The sequence below is a fragment of the Sphaeramia orbicularis genome, chromosome 19, assembly GCF_902148855.1.
Source record: "Sphaeramia orbicularis chromosome 19, fSphaOr1.1, whole genome shotgun sequence".
Classification (NCBI taxonomy): Eukaryota; Metazoa; Chordata; class Actinopteri; order Kurtiformes; family Apogonidae; genus Sphaeramia; species Sphaeramia orbicularis.
Window position 1 is genome coordinate 49,664,903 of NC_043975.1, and position 20,870 is coordinate 49,685,772.

A 20,870-nucleotide genomic window follows, 5' to 3' on the forward strand; every position below is an offset into this window, starting at 1 on the left:
AAATATGAAAAGTAGAATTAATTAATTACACAAAAAACAAGACAATTCCAGATACATTGTCATTCTATTGTCATTTCTTGTACATTTAGGATTCCAACAGATTGTGTTTGGTAAGTGTAAACAAAAAATATCCACTTTGACCAGAGATTTGAAAATTTGTTCATTTGTAATCGAAGGGAGAAGGTTAGTCTTTCCATCTGGTAAATTTCATTCACAATATCTACCCGTTTTTCCAGATTTGGTGGTTCAGGTTGGAGCCAGTGCCTGCTCACAGCCTTTTTGCCAGCAGTTATTCAGATTCTATACAAGTAGGCATTGTTCACTAAAATTTCAGTTTTCCCCATAATTAAAGTGGCAAATTCAAAAGGGAAGGTAACATTAAGTATATATTCTATATTTTTGTGTATATCCTTCCAAGTATTTTTTTTTTATTTTTGTCTCCACAGCTCTCCTCCTCCTGTACGACGTCACGAACAAAGCATCCTTCGACAACATCCGGGTAAGAGAACGTACATCTGAATTTCTCTCACTTCCAAATTCTTCACTGGTTTGATTCATCTGACTCCTGTTTTGAGATGGAATGACTGAGGATTCCCATAGTCAAGGTTTTAACCCTTTAACCCCTGAGCCCTGATTCCAGGTAAAGGTTCTGCTGGGAATCTGCGTCTGTTTCAGGTTCATTAAAGCTTCTGTGAGTTTGTGTTTGTGTTCCTTTTCTTCAGTGGTTTTGTTTTACCGTGTATTTTAGGGTCAAAACAGGTAATAACACAAAAAGACAAAGAGAGGAGCTGAAGTTTGACAGGTTTGGACTAAATAAGGCACTGAGAATGTGCATTACTAAGAGATTTAGGATGTTGAACACGAACTGTGAACTGGAACACACTGAACAACAACAAGGATTTGAATTTGGGCCCAGTAGTTTTTATTTTGGGCTCTTTTTTTAATATAAATCAGTCCAGTTGTTTTTTGACACCTGGTTGAACTCCATAAAGCAGTTACACGACCAAAACTCAGCAAAAACACAGTAAAGGAAAATCACCACAACAGAGCCGGTAGGTCACTTGGGCATTTTCGGAAATTTGTTGCGGCATACATTGTGAGAAGTGGAGCTCCACTGCTGCAGTAGCAAGAGGCAATGAAACCGTTTTTGTATTTGTTGCGCTGCGGCCATAACGCGGCTGCATGGAGCTCCACTTCATACAATGCACACTACAATGAATTTCCGAAAATGTCCAAGTGACGTACCAGCTCTGTTTGTTTATGGTGGAGTACACTTTGAAATGATTTACCGTGAGGGAAGAGATTTAGGCGCGTAATCTTGGAAAGACTTATGGATTCGTGAGACTCAGGCTATGACTGGGGTTTTACAGATTTAATGAAAAACTGGCAACAAAGGCCTATGCAGCTTTAAGGCACTTTGTGACTCTGTCTGTGAAAAGTGCTCTATAAATAAAATTTACTTTACTTACTTTACTTTATATCATAGACACATAGGGAGGAACAAGGTGACATGATATGGAGGGACATGTAAACTGAGACATTTCTTTCACTTAAAAGAGACTGGGGAAGCATGTAAAGTGCATTGTGTGTATGGTTTTGTTTTGTTTAAGGTGGAAATGGCTAAGTCAGTTTTCAGCTGCACTAGAACCACATATACACTAGGATATACCAAAGTACAGGCACCACTATTTTAAAATATTAATTTAAATTAAAATAAAAATACCCAGTATGTGTTTTCAGTCAAGTGTTTTTTTAAAATGTAAATTTCACCGTCTATCCTTCAAACATGCACATTTCTCTGTGACTCTGCTGTTTAAGTCAGACATGTCCCTCACAAGTGTCTTTTCCACTGATAATCCGTGCATTTCCATGACAACTTTTCTTCCTGGTTTAATCTGATTAAAGGTTCGATCCTATTTCAGATGCCCATGTAAACACCTTATTCCAGTTGAAAAAGAAAAGATGGGATTAAATTTAAACCCGAGTAAAGTCACTGGTTTAATCCTCTTTTAATTGTGGTCTAAATTCTTCCTGGACATGTAAAGCCTTTATTCCGTTTGGACTTTATTCCTTCCATTCTGCACATGCTCAGTGTCTTGTCCTGTGGCGATGACGCACACATTCTGCGCTGGTGGAAGAATATGCACTGCAATCATGGTCATGTGACTTACTGCACTAATAAAATCTGGGAAATAAAAACTAATGCAAAGCTAAAACGCTAAAGCAAAGCTAATTAGCGCATGCATCCCTTCCAACAAAAAGATTTTCCAACTTCCGTCAACACAACAGTCCACAGATTGTATGAGTGCAGTAAGTCGCAGATCTAAAGAAATAATTAGAGAGAATCGGATTTGACAAAATCACTGACAAAAGACGACAAATCACCTTTAAAAAACTGGCTACGTGTGACCATGGAAATGCAGTGACTATGCTAAGCTAAGCTAACAGAAGGGTAAGCTAAGCTAACAGAAGGGCTAAGCTAAGCTAACAGAAGGGTAAGCTAAGCTAACAGAAGGGTAAGCTAAACTAACAGAAGGGCTAAGCTAAGCTAACAGAAGGGTAAGCTAAGCTAACAGAAGGACTAAGCTAAACTAACAGAAGGGTAAGCTAAGCTAACAGAAGGGTAAGCTAAGCTAACAGAAGGGCTGCCAGAACCCTTCTGCTCACTGATCTACCTCATTAATACCTCATGTAAACCTTTATTTGTCAGGATCTGTGTCTGTGTGACTTTCAGCTCCTCCCTTTTGGTCATGGTCTGTGCCTGTATGACCCTCAGTTCCTCCTTTTCCTAATTATATTCATCTGACTCACCTGCTGGCGCTGCATGGCTGCAGCCAATTACCTCTGGCCTATTTAAGGCTTTGGTTTGCAGCCATGCAGCGCTGGTCCATTTCTTTCCATTCCATTCCATAACCTGGACATTCACTCATCTAAGGACTCTGACCCAGGTTTTGTATGTTTTTTTTTTTATGGACTCTGTTTTTGCTTTGTGTTAGGTTTTCTGTGTTTTCCGTTGTTTGGTTTTCATTTTTGTTAAATAAACTTGTTATTTTTTCCCTTCAGTACTGCGCATTTGAGTCCTCTCTTTTTCCCCCCGTTGTGGACATTATTCAGGTTAACATTTCCATGTAAACAGAAAAGAAAATACTTTAGTTCTGAGTTAATTTCTTCTGGAAAAATAAATCGGATTTAAAAAACGTCATGTAACCGTACCCAATGTGGACAAAGTATTCGACCAGCGGTGAAGGTAGTACAGGTAGATCACATGGCATTGAAAAAACAGAAAACCAACTTAGGGTTAAAACGTATCACTGATACACTTGTACCTGGAACTCGATCCCACACGTTCCACGCCAAAGCCCACTGTGATAACCACTGAAGTGCCCAGCTGTGTACTCAGCTCAGTAGTTTTACTTCTGGACCTATTCTCTGATTCCATTTCTGAAGAAGGTCTTGATTCTTTTGGGGATGTGACGTTTACTCCTGGGGCGGTGCTTGCGCCCCGATGCTCTCCTATCTCTTGTATTGGAGGGGGGGGGGGTCCACTGGGCACGCATTTATAATGAAGGGCTATGGAGTTCTCGGGCGTCCTCCCAAACAGGAAACACATCACTTGACTGCTCATTAAATGACCGAAAACTACACTTGAATGCAGATTATACGCAGTACTCACTGGCTGTATCATGCATAACTTGTTTATTTAACCCTTTCATGCATAGTGTTCACTCCAGTGGACAGTTTTTCTACATCTGTTCTCTTGTATATTCATGGATTTTGTTATTTTAGTTTCATATCAGCCAACACAATACACAATACACTGCAACTGATAACATTACTGTAACTTGGCTGTTCTTGATAAACCAAATCTAACATGTTTGAGTGTTAAATCAATTCCTTGTTATCGTTATTAGACTGTAATTAACAACAAAAGTTTTTTTGGGGGGCATATTGTCTCCATGAAGTGACTAGTATTGGAGTTCACTACAAACAAAAAGTTAAGGATATTTCTTTTTTTGTCTTTTTTTTGTGTCATTTTTGCCATTTCTAAATAAAACTATGTTTGGCTATTAAAAACAAAAAGTGTTTCAACTCATGCACAAAAAAGTAAAAAGCGTTGTGCAAAAATCCCAACTGAAAAAAATAGCCCCAAAATTTTAATATCCAAAACTTTTTGTTGTAGTATATGTTAAAATGTGAGAAAACATCAAATTAGCAGCATTAAATGTTTTTATTTCATAGTTTTCACACAGTATATCAGTGAATACACTTTTTGTTGCTTTAAAAATTAAACGCACATTTTTGCAACTCCATGAAAAATAGCTTCATAAAAAAAAAAAAATAATAATATCTCATCGTTTTTTAAATGCGTAAAGAGGAATAAAGAAAAAAAATCTTGATTAATGTTCTCATAATTCATGCATGAAAGGGTTAAATATTAATGGTTTTGTAAAATTATTTTAGGTGATTCCTATCGGTGGTGCCCTATAGCACCCCCTATTGACGAGCTGCCTCTGATACTTAGCATGCTAATGTCGATGTTAATGAAGCAGTACAAACATATAGCACTGGCCATAAAGAAACACAGACCTGTGTCCTCTTTAGGATGTTAAATGTCTGCACAGAACCACAGAGGACTGTTTTCATATTAACTGTTTGATTTATAGGTGTGCCATTTTGGCACACTTAGTGACAGATGCTAGTATTTTTGCACATTTGACCTAGCACCAAAAATAATAATGCAAATTACCAATGTTAGAGTTAATCATTGACATATGCCCAGCTGCAAAAAAATCAAATAATATGGGATCCAATTTTTATGTAGTATTTGGAAAAAAATTATATTTTATGTTTTTTGGCATCAAACAATGTAAGTGACATCATGATAAAAAGCGATCATTTAACGGGTTAAAAAAAACATAAAATGTATGATTATTTGATCTGTATGATTAGGGCTGACCCTTGATTTACAAAAATAAATCAATTAGAGCAGAAAAAGAAATCTACATAATATTTAATAGTTTGATTTATAGGTGTGCATTTTTCGCACACTTAGTGACAGATGCTAGTATTTGGACATTGACCAAGCGACAAAATAATAATGTAAATTAACCAGTGTTGGAGTTAATCACTGACATATGCCAGGATGAAAAATCAAATAATATGTGACCCACTTTTTATGTAGTATAATTGAAAAAAAATGTTTTTGGTTTTTTGCATCGAAAAAATGGTTTTGTTTACATTACAAAACACGGCATTTAAAGGGTTTAAAACATGTGACAATTATTGAATATTTGGTATTTTTATTTATGGCTCAAGTTGATGAAATAGAAAAAAGTGTGTAAAAGAATTAAAACAAACTGTATGAAAAATGTATTGACATTATTCCAGAAGTGTGCCAAAAAGGCACACTTGGTGCTTAGTAAGGGCCTTGGTGGACGGGATACCAGAGGGTTAATGTACAATGATATACAGCAGTGAAGAGTACAGACACAGACATGTGGGCAAATATTGAAACTGTAGAACAATGTGAGATCATCTGTTGCTGGACAATTCTATTCTGAAACAATATATTGACTTTCAGTTTCTCGTCCATTTAAGTTATTTCCCACTGGGTATAATTAATGTTCATTAAATCTTTGTTAACACCACTGCGGTGTTAACAGTTTTAACATGCAGGTCAGCTGTGGGTCCTTGCAGTTACACCTGCTGGACTTGACTTCTGACAGGTAGAATAGATAGATTATCAGGAGCCTCTGAATTCCATTTGTGCAGCTGTGACTGACAGCAGTAATGGCAGCTCTGTACCACCTAAAGGGAACTGAGGAAAGAGTCACTGAGCTCAAAGTGACGCCATCACAGAGCTGCTTTGTACGACTGTCAGCTAAAATGACACGAGGACAAGCAGCAAATTCACAAATTTAAAACGTTTTTGGTCAGTTAACCAAGCCTCAGTTGTATTGATAAGCTGTGTACAATTTAGTTTATATCAAATCATTTCACATTATTTCCAAAGTTCCTTATACAATTTATGTTAAATCTGAATTTAGAAAAACAAGTAACTACAGCTAGTCAAACATTTGTAGTGCAGTGAACAGTATTTAGTTGTTCACAGGGATGGGAATGGATAAAAATGTAATGATTCAATTCCATTGTCGATTTTTGCTTAGCGATCTGATTCCTTATCAATTCTCAGTGAGGTGAGGGAATACAAGAGTACAAACGGGTGTGTTTGCATTAACTGTCTTTTATATTTCCATCTGCACAGAAAATAGAACATATGCAGTGTATACAAAAAATAATAACAGATGATGCTGGGCCTGTTTTTTTTTTTTTGGGGGGGGGGGAGGCAGGTGTACAGTGAAAGTGAAACTAAAGACGCTTTACTAAATCCTCTGTTGCCGCATTTCCACTACGTGGAACCAGTTCAACTACTCGTCTCCTGTTGTTGTGCTCTTCATTTCCTTTCCCTTACCTTCAGAAACTTGTATTTGAGGGGGTACGACGTTTGTTGCCCCACACGGAACCAGAACTGGGCCCAGATGACGGCCTGGTGTTCACTCTGCCGCTAGATTCACAAGCACCGCTGAGTAGAGAATCAAATGAATCACATACTGTGGACAAATGTTTGAGCAGATAGGAAGGATTCCACCCTTTAGAAGAAATGGAAGCTCTGACAGTGTTCCAGCAGACCTGGTGTGGTCTGTTTGGACCTGGTGTGGTCTGTTTAGACCTGGTGTGGTCTGTTTGGACCTGGTGTGGTCTGTTTGGACCTGGTGTGGTCTGTTAGACCTGGCTGTGGTCTGTTTGGACCTGGCGTCGTCTGTTTGGACCTGGTGTGGTCTGTTTAGACCTGGTGTGGTCTGTTTAGACCTGGTGTGGTCTGTTTGGACCTGTTTAGACCTGGCGTGGTCTGTTTGGACCTGGCGTCGTCTGTTTGGACCTGGTGTGGTCTGTTTGGACCTGGTGTGGTCTGTTTAGGACCTGGTGTGGTCTGTTTGGACCTGGTGTGGTCTGTTTGGACCTGGTGTGGTCGTTTGGACCTGGTGTGGTCTGTTTGGACATGGTGTGGTCTGTTTAGACCTGGCGTGGTCTGTTTGGACTGGCTGTGTCTGTTTGGACCTGGTGTGGTCTGTTTAGACCTGGTGTGTCTGTTCTAGACATGGGTGGTCTGTTTTGGACCTGGTGTGGTCTGTTTGGACCCTGGTGTGGTCTGTTTAGACCTGGTGTGGTCTGTTTGGACCTGGTGTGGTCTGTTTAGACCTGGTGTGGTCTGTTTGGACCTGGTGTGGTCTGTTTAGACCTGGTGTGGTCTGTTTGGACCTGGTGTGGTCTGTTTGGACATGGTGTGGTTGTTTAGACCTGGGTGGTCTGTTTGGACCTGGTGTGGTCTGTTGGACTGGTGTGGTCTGTTTGGACCGTTTCTGCCTCAACACCATGTTGTCTTCGTTCTGACTAAAACAATGTAGTGTACGCGTGACGTCATTGTGCATGAGCAACGAAGGTGGAATCCATAACCAGAATCGTTACGCGGAGAGGCAAACGATTCCAAGGAATCGAGCTACTAGGATCCAGTTCTCAAAAAGAACCGGTTCTCGATTCCCATCCCTAGTTGTTTCACTAGTAAATTAGGTGATGTCCAACATTTGATTGATGCTTCATCAGACATTTATCAGTAGTCTACAGCTTATTGCACCATTAGCGGTGAGTTTTAGCTGTTAGCCAAAGCAGCTAACAGAATACAAACCAATCACAGCAGACCTTCCATCTGGGTCATCCACCACCGATGCATTATCCTCTGGGAATAAGGATGCCTTAGATAACACCACAGAAGAGCAGAACATGTTAGTCTTAATGAAAACAAAACAAGTGGCTTTTTGTTGTTGAATATGTTACAACAGGGATGTCAAATGGAAAAATAACAAGGGTAACAAAGGTATATCCTCGAAGTCCCCCCAGTCCTCTGCTCCCCCAACCCTTTGGAAAAAACACACCGCCTGCTGTCCAAATATGACATCATGTAAACTCAAGGTAGTGGCATGAAGAAAAGAATTGTTAGAAAATCGATCTGAACTCAATTTGAGCTGCATCAACTGATAGTGTCCGAATAATTGTCAGAGAACCAATTTTCTCCGCACACAAAACTGCACCTATGTGAATGAAAATGACACCATATGAACTCTGGATGGTCGGCAGAAAATAGATATATTGGAAGACGATCAATATCAACAAATTTGATCTCAGTCAGCCTATTATTGCTTGATTTCTGTCCAAAAACTGATTTACAACTAAAGCGCCCCATTTGGATGACTTATATACTCATAGAGAAGCTGAAATCCATAGGGTTCTTCCACTAGGGGTCTGCTCTGTTAGTTATGAAGGGAGAAGAAATCCAACCAGATCTGTCCTAGTTATCGCCAAAACACCAAGAAGATCTGGTGGCAGCAGCAATGTTCAGGGTGAAACCATTCTATCTCTGAAACTCCATTTGAGGGATATAATAACAGTGAAACAGTGAAAAAGTAAAATTACATAAAGAAAATCCTGCAGATGGTGCAAAATGCTGCAGCTCGGGTCCTGACTGGAGCTGGGAAATATGATCACATTACCCCAGTGTCGGCCTCTCTTCACTGGCTTCCATGTCAGGTTCGTGCTGATTTTAAGGAGCTTTTATTAACTTATAAAATTTTAAATGGAGCGGCACCTTCTAACTCGACAGAGCTGGTTCGACTGTATGCACCTTCTCATGCCCTTCGCTCACAAGGATCTGGCCTCCTGACTGTGCCTAAAGTCAGGAAGAAGACTGTCGGTGAGCCAGCCTTTTATTTCCATGTGCCAACACTTTGGAACAGTCTTCCTCTGGACATAAGGCAGGCATGTTCTGTGGAGGTTTTTAAAGCAAAGCTCAAGACCCACTTGTTCACTCTGTGTTTTATGTCTTGATTTGTTTTTACTGTTAATGCTTTTAGTTTTTATGTTTTATTGTGATTGATTTTATATCTGTACAGCACTTTGATTGAAAGCGCTTTACAAATAAATGATGATTATTACTATTATTATTATTATTACTATTATTATTATTAATAATAATAATAATAATAAAATGTTTACAAAGTTTCATTAAAAATGTGAATAACATGAACAACCTGAAATATCTTGAAAAATATAAGTGCAATTTTAGCAGTATTCTGTCTCAGTTGATCATTTACACGTGTACATTATAACTTGCACAAAACACCGGAAATACGCAAAACAATTGATAACAGGCAGAATATTAGTACAATTACACTTATTTTTCAGGTTTTTGTTCAGGTTACTCACATTTTTTGTTAAAGAATAGCTCATAAATCTAATTTTGCTTTTTTACAGTAAAACAAAGAGAAACATTTGTATTTGTCATTATTTATAGGTTATTGTGCTGTTATTTTACTGCTCTGACCCAAGGTTATTATCATTACGAAACTAACGAAATGACGAAAACTAGAATTGTAAAAAAATTTCGTTAACTGAAATAAATAAAAACTGTAATTAAAGGAAAAAAACGATAACTAACTGAAACTGTATTGTGTGCTTACAAAACGAACTAAAACGTATAAAAATTATGGATAAAATTCCCCTTGTTTTCATCTTTGTCAATGTCGGATTGATACGAAATTGCTTTATTTCTCTCAGTTTTAGCTGTTACCACCATACGACACTTGACGCTCCGTCACTTGTGTTCACTTGTGGTTTCCAGTCGTCTTCTGGTCCCCACTCTACCTGGAAACATGGAGACTAAAGTTGGGAGAAAGCAGCAGAGTCCTGTGTGGGATTTATTTGAATATGACGACAGAAGACAAGAAAAGAGACCACTAAACTACAACTAAACTAAAACTAAGCATTTAGAAAAAAAAAAAAAGAAAGAAAACTAATAAAACTAGCAAACCTGCCCTAAAAACAAATTAAAACGAACTGAAGTAGTGAAAAAAAAAGTCAAAACTAAATAAAACTAAACTAGAATGAAAAATCCAAAACTGTTATAACCTTGGGCTGACCCACTTTAGGTCATATTGGTCTGAATATGGAATCTGAACTAAAATTATTTTAACATCATTGATTGTTGATATGTTCAGTGTAACTTTTGCATTTCTCATATTAATCCCACATGCCAGAGTGGACCCTCTGACGGGCCGGTTTTGGTCCATATGATCCCCTTCTGGGACTGGATAATGGGTGGGTATCAAAGAATGAGTGAACATGACCACAGCGGCGAACAAATGAAGGGATATAATGGAGGTGAGATTGCAGGGGTTCAGACATGAGCTCACCTTTCTCCCAGATGCTCCTGTGTCTTTGTAGTCAGATTGTTAGTGGTGCTGTGATTTCCTGTCCACTTGGTGCTGCTTCCTTTTTCCCTTTGATTAACACTGAACAGATATGAGAGCAGAAGGTAGACAGGTGATAGATTAAAGCAGTGCTTCTCAATCTTTTTCTGTCAGGCCCTCCTTTGGAGGATGAAAATCTCCAGGCCCCCCTCACCTCCAACAGCATTGGAACAGTGGTGCAATTATAACTTTTGTTGAAAGAAACATCAATATTGTAACAATACTTTTTGCTTTTCCTTGAATTCCTTGATTTTTGCTTGAATAATAGAAATAAGGTGACGTTCAGACTGCAGCCAAATGTGGCCCAAATCTGATTTTTTTGCCACTATTTGACCTGTATCTGACCAGGGCTGTAAGAAAATATCGGTTCTGCAATATATCGTGATTAGGGATGTCCGATAATATCAGTCCACCGATATTATCAGCCCGATATTGGCATAAAATGTAATATCGGTGAATATCGTTATCGGGTTTTTTGCCTATCATTAAAACTGATAAAATAATGCCTTGATTTCGCTAGCATTTACCAACGTGTAAATGAAGCATAGTTTGTAGCTGAAAGAAATGTGCAGTTTTCAAAACTGTACAGTAGAGTTACCACACTGTAATAGACTCAAGGAGGGAGGGAGAGAACATAAATAAATGTGGCATTTTTTCCACAACTTCAGTTGAAGTATGTATTCTTTGCACAGACAGTGTTTACATTTTAAAGCCTTGTTGCATTTGAGAATGCATCCAATGGGGCATCACAGTAAAATTAGGCATGATGTGTTAATTCCATGACAGGAGATATGTGATGTTACCTAAAATTAGTTAATATCCACATATATCGGCAGCGGTATCGGTAGATATCGGAATTGGAAATTAAGCGTTGGACAATATCGGCATATCAGTTTTTGGCAAAAAAGCCAATATCGGACATCCCTAATCATGATATTTCATTTCACAATACTGTATCGATATCAAGAAGTACTGTATCGATATTTTTAGGTATTTATTCAGATGCAGATTTTGTGGAGGTTCATTTTTGTTTTTTGTTTTTGTTTCTATTTTATTTATTATTATTTAACACTCTTTTATTAAATAATGTTCGTTCCTTTGTCGGGATTGAACTAAAATAATGTTATGATGTTCGTTATGAACTAATAGAATCTGAACATTTGAACAGGATCTTAAACTGTTTTGGAGGTCTACACTCTCCGAGTGCTTTTCTAGAAAAAACAGTGCAGACCTCCGCCAAGGCCCCCCCCACCCCCGATCACAAAACAAAATGTAATCATTTCTTCCTTGTGCCAGTATCAACATTTCCTGAAAATGTAATGAAAATCTGTCCTTAACTTTTTCAGTTATCCAGCTAACAAACAAACAAACAAACAAACAAACAAACATGGGGGGGGGGGGGGGGGCAGATCTGTCTTCGGTCGGTCTGCGCTCTCCAAGTGCTTTTCTTGCTTTTACTGCTGTTTCCAGTGTTGTGGTGATTTTCCTTTATTTATTTATTTTTAACTGTTTTTACTGAGTTTCAACTGTGTAACTGCTTTATGGAGTTCAACCAGGTGTCAAAAAGCAGCTGGACTGATTTAGAAAAAAAAAAAACCAAAACAAAAACTCCTGGGCCCAAATTCAAATCCTTGTTGTTCAGTGTGTTCCAGTTCACAGTTCATGTTCTACATCCTACATCTCTTACTGATGTCCATTCTAGTGCCTTATTAAGTCCAAACCCGTCCAACTTCAGTTCCTCTCTTTGTCTTTTTCTGTTCTTCCACCTGTTTTGACCCTAAAACACACAGTAAAACAAAACCACAGAAGTAAAGGAACACAAGCACAAACTGACAGCAGCTTTAATGAACCTGAAACAGATGCAGATCCCCAGCAGAACCTTTACCTGGAATCATAGCTCAGGGGTTAAAGGGTTAATAAACACATCAAGACTCTGTCGTATAATGATGTAGGTTGATGCAGTTCCATCTCATATCTTGGTGGATACTTAACTTACTCGTTCTTTTATCAGTCATCATGTTAAACCATTAATTAATGAGTTAGTGCAACTTCAAAACATACAAAATAAACCTTATTGTTGTAGGAAATGTTTTTTGAAGTCATTCTAAACACTAAAAAGACTAAAAAAACAGACTTAACCTTATGTTTGTTACTGTCACCTGTATGTTTTGCACAGTTTGACACTAAGCTCACTTTTGTGTCTTTGTGTGTGTGTGATTTTTTACTTGACTGTTTTATACTTATATATTTTTAATCTTGACTATCTTATGAGTTATGTGCATATTTTACTTCTCTCACACCTTACAGAACATAGAACCAGATTTCATTGCACTGTACAATGATATATTACACAGGGCATTCACTGGCACCAAATCTGGTACCTGCTGAACTGCAGAAAAGGGAGGGTACCAGATGGACAATCTAGGATCAGATGTTCTCCAGTGAAATCAGCCCTGAGTGCAGATGTGTGAAATAAGACTTGGCAATGAAGAAATAATCAAAAACATGTGATTTTACCCATTTTTCAGTGTCAAATGACCTTGACCTTGTCTAAAATCATGTGACCTTTGACCTGTACAGGATTTCAGACCTTCATAAACGACAGTAGCATCCCCCAAAACCTCTAATATGACATTTGCATGAGCAGATATGGCAGAACTAACCCACAAATGCACACTGTATGACTGGATAGTTGAGTTTACTTAAAAAATCTCAGGTAACTTGTTGCCTTAAAAAATTTAAGTAATGAGTAATGAAAACTTGACTGTATTAAACTTAAATGCTTGATTTGAATGGAATTGCTATTTTAAGTACAACACACTAAATGCCAAGTTAATTTAACTTCAGATTTGTTGCATTGTCAGTTGCTTTGTATAATCATTAGACTTAATATTATCAGTTCATTTTACTCAATTCTAAGTTGATTTAAATTAAAATCTTTTGCAATATAAAGTGCTTTGTATGCTTTTTCAACTTAATATATTATAGCATGTATGGAAGTTACAGAAGTTAGCTTAATGTCATTTGCCAGTGGGAGAAGTGCTTTAAATTTGACAATGCCTTAAGGTTTCCATGGTAGGGTCATTCCATGTCAAATCACCCAAAAAAAAAAGACATTTTAAACCCCACCCTCCTCCAAATTCAATGAAAATTGGTTTATAGGTAAATCCTAGCCAGAAAAGCCAAATTTTCAAATTTTAGCAAAATTGGACCAACAGTTTTTGAGATATCGCCATTTCTTTTTTTCACTTTTTCGTGAAAAATGGCGTGGCCGCCAAATTTCAAAGTGCTGTATCTCAGCAACCAGTGGTCCGATTTTCAAAAATAAAGTATATTTGTGAAGGGGAGATCATAAGGAATCAAAGTACATCATTACTTTTATCTTTTAAGTGATATATCTCATCATGACCTTTTGACCTATATTTTGACCTTGAAATTGACAATTTGGGACAAATGACCCCGCGACGACTTTTCCTGAAAATTGTAGCCCAACATGTTGCCTACAACATATAAAGAAATTGGAGAGGTAATATTTTTCATTTTGAAGCAATATCAATTAGAATGAGACATACTTGCCACTAAAATGATCATCCCTGTATTCTGTGTACATAAACCATGTATTATCCATGTACATCACATATTCACAAAGTCAAGAGAAGATATATGCCAATTATCAGTCTTAATATGGAAAATCCAGTGTCTTTAGTCTTTTTATGTAATGACATGTCTATTCAGTGTCAAGAATCCATTTGTTGCATTCACTTGAAATCCTGAAAAGGTCATCTGAAGAGAGGCAATAGTTTCTAGTAGAGGAGGAGGTTAGGTACGGAGCAGTTATCACACATAGAATATCCGACTCCGGAATCCAACATTGGTCATCCCTTGATGGCCAGTGGAAGGTTTTAGCAGGTCCAGATGGATGCATAAATTTGATGTGGTAGTCACCGAATTCCTCAGAAATTTCGTCAACTAGTCCGATCCACGGATGTTCATCGTACATACAGCAGACGAAATTCTGCTTTTATTTCCAAGGGAATTTGCATGACCCTGGGTGTACATGTTTCATTGTTGGCGTCTTGGATTTGTACCAAATCTGGAGGACTGTCCTGCTCAGAGAGTTTAAAGGCTTTAATCTGAGTGAGGGAGACAGGTACAAAACGATGATACTGCAGAGTGCCTTTGATAGTCCTTGCTAACTGGAATCGAGGTTTGAGGTTTTCTTCGTTGGCAGCGACTTCATCTTGTGTGACATGAAAGAAGGAGATTCCAGGGATATTCTTGACACAGTATTCAAACATTGCTTTAGAATCCAGAATATAACCTTCAGTAACACACTGCAGACTGGCCTTTGTGACCAATCGTTTTATTTTTATTTATTTTTATTTATTTTATTTATTTTTCATTCTTGTGTATGATGTAATTTAGGGCAGACTTGAGGTCTTCAGTTAACAGACATCAAAGGCTGAGGGAAATTTAGTGGCAGACATATGGTCTGCAGTTTAAGTAGGTTAGGTCATGTGACCCCTGACTTGTATTCTAGATATTTTTGAATAAAGTTTCAGTTGAGAATAGCATGCACTACTGCAAGCAAGTAGTTTTGAGTTGTCTTGTTAGTAGTGTAGAGACAGAGAACATGTTAACCATGTGGTAAGCATATAATGTGTGAAATGTGTTGAATTGTGTGTACGGATGTACATAGAATGTACAGGAGTAGGACTTTTAGCTGTGGTAATGCACATTTCAAACTGATGCTGCTTCAAAATGAAAAATATTACCTCTCCAGTTTCTTCATATGTTGTAGGCAACATGTTGGGCTACAATTTTCAGGAAAAGTCGTCGCGGGGTCATTTGTCCCAAATTGTCAATTTCAAGGTCAAAATATAGGTCAAAAGGTCATGATGAGATATTTCACTTAAAAGATAAAACTAATGATGTATTTAGATTCCTTATGATCTCCCCTTCACAAATATACTTTATTTTTGAAAATCGGACCACTGGTTGCCGAGATACAGCACTTTAAAATTTGGCAGCCACGCCATTTTTTGCAAAAAAGTGAAAAAAAGAAATGGCGATATCTCAAAAACTGTTGGTCCAATTTTGCTAAAATTTTAAAATTTGGCTTTTCTGGCTAGGATTTACCTATAAACCAATTTTCATTGAATTTGGAGGAGGTAGGGTTTAACTCATTGGGTGATCTGACATGGAATGACTAGAATACACTTGAACAGGAAAGCCATAGTTCTTCCTCTGGCTCTGACTCATGGTGCAGCTCTACAAAAATACAAAAACAAACACAAAAAGGCCTACAAACACTGACATACACACATTCAGTCCAAATGAACCCTAACACCACAACCCCGCTGAACCCTGCACAGAAAAAGAACACATTTACAACATGTCCAATACCCACAATGCAATGCAGAGACAAAAACGTGTGGTCAGGACTAAAACTAAGTGATTAAAATCCATTCAACTTAAACCTTTTCATGCTTTCGACTATGTGTACAAATTAGTAGAATATACTTAACATTTTATAGTAATGTCATTAAACTTAAAAACATTTAAGTATATTGTAATTAAAGCATTTTAGTAAATACAACTTCCGGGCTTACAGTGCAGGATTTTCCATTGAAAAATGGGTTTTCTGCACTTGACTGACAGGCACCCTAAAGATGGCAGTGGGGGGGGGTCTAAAACTTTATGGATGAAAATTTTTTTGGGAGTTACTGATATATAGGAGATCAACTGGTCAAATTAAGAGCTTGGTCAGAAAAGAAGTCCCAAAAATGGGACGCCCTCGTACACACATGTATGAACAGTCTGATGTCATTTGGGAAGAAGCTGTGACAGAACGGCTCAGTCCTGGACCTCAGGCTGTGGTACATTTTACCTGAGGGCAAGAGGGAGAACAGGCTGTGGAAGGGCTGAGAGCAAAGAGCTGTTTAGATCAGAAGGAGTTGCACTAGGGATAGATACTGATACGAGTATCGGGCGATACCACTGGTCTACAAGGAAAATGCTTCCAGAATAAAAGTAATGAAATTTTACCACATGAGAGTCACTGATAAAGAAAAATCAAGTCATAAATGCTGGTTGGCTGAACTTTCCAAGATACAGCCTTGGGTCAAACTGTGAAATTCAAGAATTAACGAGAGAATGGGTTTGACTCAAAAGGAATATTTGTGTCAGAGCTACAAGATCTACTTCAAAACACTGTCTGCACATTAGAATACATTCACTGTACAGCTTCTATTTAGTGGAAGATTTATAAAACTATTATATAAATGTACATAAACCAATATATATGTGTAATAACACTTCATCATATACCTTGAAAATATCAGCAAACCGGCACTTTTGTCATTTATTTTCCAATTAATCTTATTAAAATACATAACATTTAGCACATTTAATCTCTGAAGTAAATCATTTCTAAAAATTTGTAGACCAGTGTACTCAGTTTGTGTACTCGTACTCGTACTCGTAAAAGATATCCGATACAAATGCTCCGATACCACTTACAGCTGTGTGCCATTCCCAGTTCAGTGCAGCAGGTACGAGGAGGAGGAATAATGTGTGTGAGTGTGAAGAGTGTGGAGATGGAACCAAAGAAATGAGGCTGATCACAGTAAGGCTGACTGACAGTAGCGTTCAGACACACACAGATACAGACGCAGCCTTCTGTCCGTCCTCTGCGTACATTCCATCTGTTTTCCAGCTGATGGAGGATGAGTACCCAGACAGAGAATACCAGCAGGAGTACGGAGCGGTGCGGACCGCCGCCAGCGGAAGTGAAAACCAAACTTCTCACTCATTTGTCTTTTCTCTTCCTGCTGAAGCTAAACTTTTAAACCTTACCAGAGAAAACGCTGCAGCATTAGTGTCACAGTAGTGTTCCCTCTGTCGTCTACAGGTTTGTTATTACTGACTTTCTTCTTCTTCTCATTAAACTTTCCTCTTCTTCGTGGTATTTGTCCAGTATGGTTAATTCAGAGCGGCGCCCCCTGGTGGATTAACTGACAAACACTCATTCCAACACATTAAATGTCAGTAGCAGCACTTTGTTCCAGTCAGACTAATGACAACGACAATAAAGCACATTTACAAAAGGAACTAACAACTGGAATGGGATTATTAAGGACTAGTATCAGTACTCGGTATCGGCAAGTACTCAAATGTAAGTACTCATACTCGGTCTGGAAAAAAGTGGTATTGGTGGATCCCTAAGTCGCACAGAGAATCCAAAAAAGCACCGTTTTTTGTGTGTGTTTTTGGTAGAAATAGATGGAATGTGCCAATGACAGTGACTGACCTGTTAACTTAAAGATTATATTCTGTTCTATTCTATTTCTATTTCTATTTCTATTTCTATTCTATTCTATTTTATTTTATTCTATTCAGTTCTATTCTATTCTATTCTATTCTATTCTATTCTTTTTTTCCTATTCTATTCTATTCTATTCTATTCTATTCTATTCTATTCTATTCTATTCTATTCTATTCAGTTTTATTCTGTTCTATTCTGTTCTATTCTATTCTATTCTATTTTTTCTACCTATTCTATTCTATTCTATTCTATTCTATTTTTTCTACCTATTCTATTTTATTCTATTCTATTCTATTCAGTTTTATTCTGTTCTATTCTATTCTATTCTATTCTATTCTATTCTATTCTATTCTATTCTATTCTTTTTTTCCTCTTCTATTTTATTTTATTCTATTCTATTCAGTTTTATTCTATTCTATTTCTATTCTATTTTATTTTATTCTATTCAGTTCTATTCTATTCTATTCTTTTTTTTCCTATTCTATTCTATTCTATTCTATTCTATTCTATTCTATTCTATTCTATTCTATTCTATTCTATTCAGTTTTATTCTGTTCTATTCTGTTCTATTCTATTCTATTCTATTTTTTCTACCTATTCTATTCTATTCTTTTTTTCCTCTTCTATTTTATTTTATTCTATTCTATTCAGTTTTATTCTATTCTATTTCTATTTCTATTCTATTTTTTCTACCTATTCTATTCTATTCTATTCTATTTTTTCTACCTATTCTATTCTATTCTGTTCTGTTCTGTTCAGTTTTATTCTATTCTATTCTATTCTATTCTATTCTATTCTATTCTATTCTATTTTTTTCTACCTATTCTATTCTATTCTATTCTATTCTATTCTATTCTATTCTATTCTATTCTTTTTTTCCTATTCTATTTTATTTTATTCTATTCTATTCAGTTTTATTCTATTCTATTCTATTTCTATTTCTATTCTATTTTTTCTACCTATTCTATTCTATTCTATTCTATTCTATTCTATTCTATTCTATTCTATTTGTATTCTATTCTGTTCTATTCTATTCTATTCTATTTTTTCTACCTATTCTATTCTATTCTATTCTATTCTATTCTATTCTATTCAGTTTTATTCTATTCTATTCTATTCTATTCAGTTTTATTCTATTCTATTCTATTCTATTCTATTCTATTCTATTCTATTCTATTCTATTCTAACATGTTTTGAACTGTAAACAGAATGACTCATATGACTCATCTGTAATGAACTGCATCGTTGCTGGCGATAATGTGCAAAAAAGTTGACCAATATATAAAAATCTGCATTTTATCGGTGAAAACAGGTTCAGTCACCATCTCCTCTTTGAAAATAATTTGGAGCTTCCCCACTTTAATGATGAAGCCGCAGCAGTTGAACATCAGTAAGACTCTACATCATGAATTTTTTATTTAGAAAAAAAAAAAAATCAGTATTCCTGTCTCTGCTCATAGACATCCAGTCCACCTGTCCTTCATTCATTTCTGACAAACCTCAATAATTTTCCGACAAGTTGAATTCAAGCTGTATCCCACTTTTGAGAGACACTGGACTGACAGGAAGCAGAGATTTGGCCTGATGACATCACTGGTTTGATCAGCTCATTTGTTTGTCGGTTCCAATCCGGTCCAGGCTGGAGAACTGGTTCAAGAGGATTCAGTTCCCTGTAGAACGGCAAGAAAAACGACTGAAATATCCTGAATACGATGAACGCTTAAAGCAGGGCTGTCAAACTCATTTTAGTTCAGTTCCATATTCAGCTAAAGTTGATCTGCAGTGGGCCGGACCAGGAAAATAATAAGATAATAACCTATAAATAATGACAACTGCATTTTTTTGTCTTTGTTTCAGTGTAAAAAAATAACATTAAATTATGAAAATACTTACTTTTATAAACTATCCAAAAAACAAACAAACAAACAAAAAAAACCTGAAAAAACTGAAATTTAAATTAAAAACACATAAGAAAATTTAGTGTAATTTTAACAATATTATTCCTCAACCTCTCATTAGTCCATATGCATTCTGGATCAGATCTGCAAAGACACTAAACACTGAGGAACAGGAAGAAAAAATGTTCAAATTGTGCTGAATTTTCTTTACACATTTCAGGTTGTTCATATTTGTTCAGGTTATTTGCATTTTAGTGTTACAGGATAGTTTGTAAATGTAAATATGTTCATAATTTAATGTTATTTTTTGTACGAAAACAGAAAAAAAAAATAAGTTGTTAATTTTAGATTTTATGTGGCTTAATTGAAGATTTTTTTTTTACTTAATTGAAGATTTTTTTTTGTTTGATTCAAGATTTTTTTTACTTAATTGAAGAATTTTTGGTTTAATTCAACATTTTTTTTTAACTTAATTGAGGATTTTTTTTTTTTTCTTTGGCTTAATTCAACATTTGTTTTGTTTTTTTTTACTTAATTGAAGATTTTTTTTGGCTTAATTCAACGTTTTGGTTTTTTTTTTTCTTAATTCAACATTTATTTTTTTTTAACTTAATTTAAGATTTTTTTTGCTTAATTGAAGATTTTTTTTAACTTAATTGAAGATTTTTTTTTTCCTTAATTGAAGATTTTTTTTAAACTTAATTGAAGAATTTTTTTTTGCTTAATTGAATATTTTTTTACTTGAAGATTTTTTTTTTTACTTAATTGAAGAATTTTTTTGCTTAATTGAAGATTTTTTAACTTAATTGAAGATTTTTTTTTTTTTTTTTTTTTTACTTAATTGAAGATTTTTTTTTTTTTCCCTTAATTATAATATATATATATATATATATATATATATATATATATATATATATATATAATTTTTTCCACTTAGCAAAACCATCCCGGGGCTGAACAGGACCCTTTGGTGGGACGCATTTGGCCCCCTGGCCGCATGTTTGACACCCCTGACTTAAATGAATAGGCCTTTTTCAGGTGGTAAAACTAGTACAAAAACTGATATTAACCCTTTGACAGTCTCATATCATAATTACCTAAGTCATACACAAATGGACAAAAGTATGTGGACAGGTTGAATCCAGGTGTTTCTTTTCTAACAGGGGTCTGGGATACAAAACAATAAAGACAAATATCATAATATAGTTTTATATCGAGATAAATATCATGTAAATTATTCATATTTCTATTTCTATGTCAAATCCTCATGAACAGGACATCTTA

At 36.1% G+C, this 20,870-nt stretch overlaps 1 protein-coding gene across 1 annotated transcript in view; it reads left to right on the top strand.

Annotated features, from left to right (window-relative positions):
- rab26 (RAB26, member RAS oncogene family) overlaps window positions 1-20,870 on the top strand; it is a 304,408-nt gene that overhangs the window by 201,175 nt on the left and 82,363 nt on the right. The window contains exon 5 of the mRNA XM_030122352.1: window positions 447-499. Coding sequence (XP_029978212.1) covers window positions 447-499 — 53 coding nt within the window. The remainder of the gene's footprint in view (window positions 1-446; window positions 500-20,870) is intronic.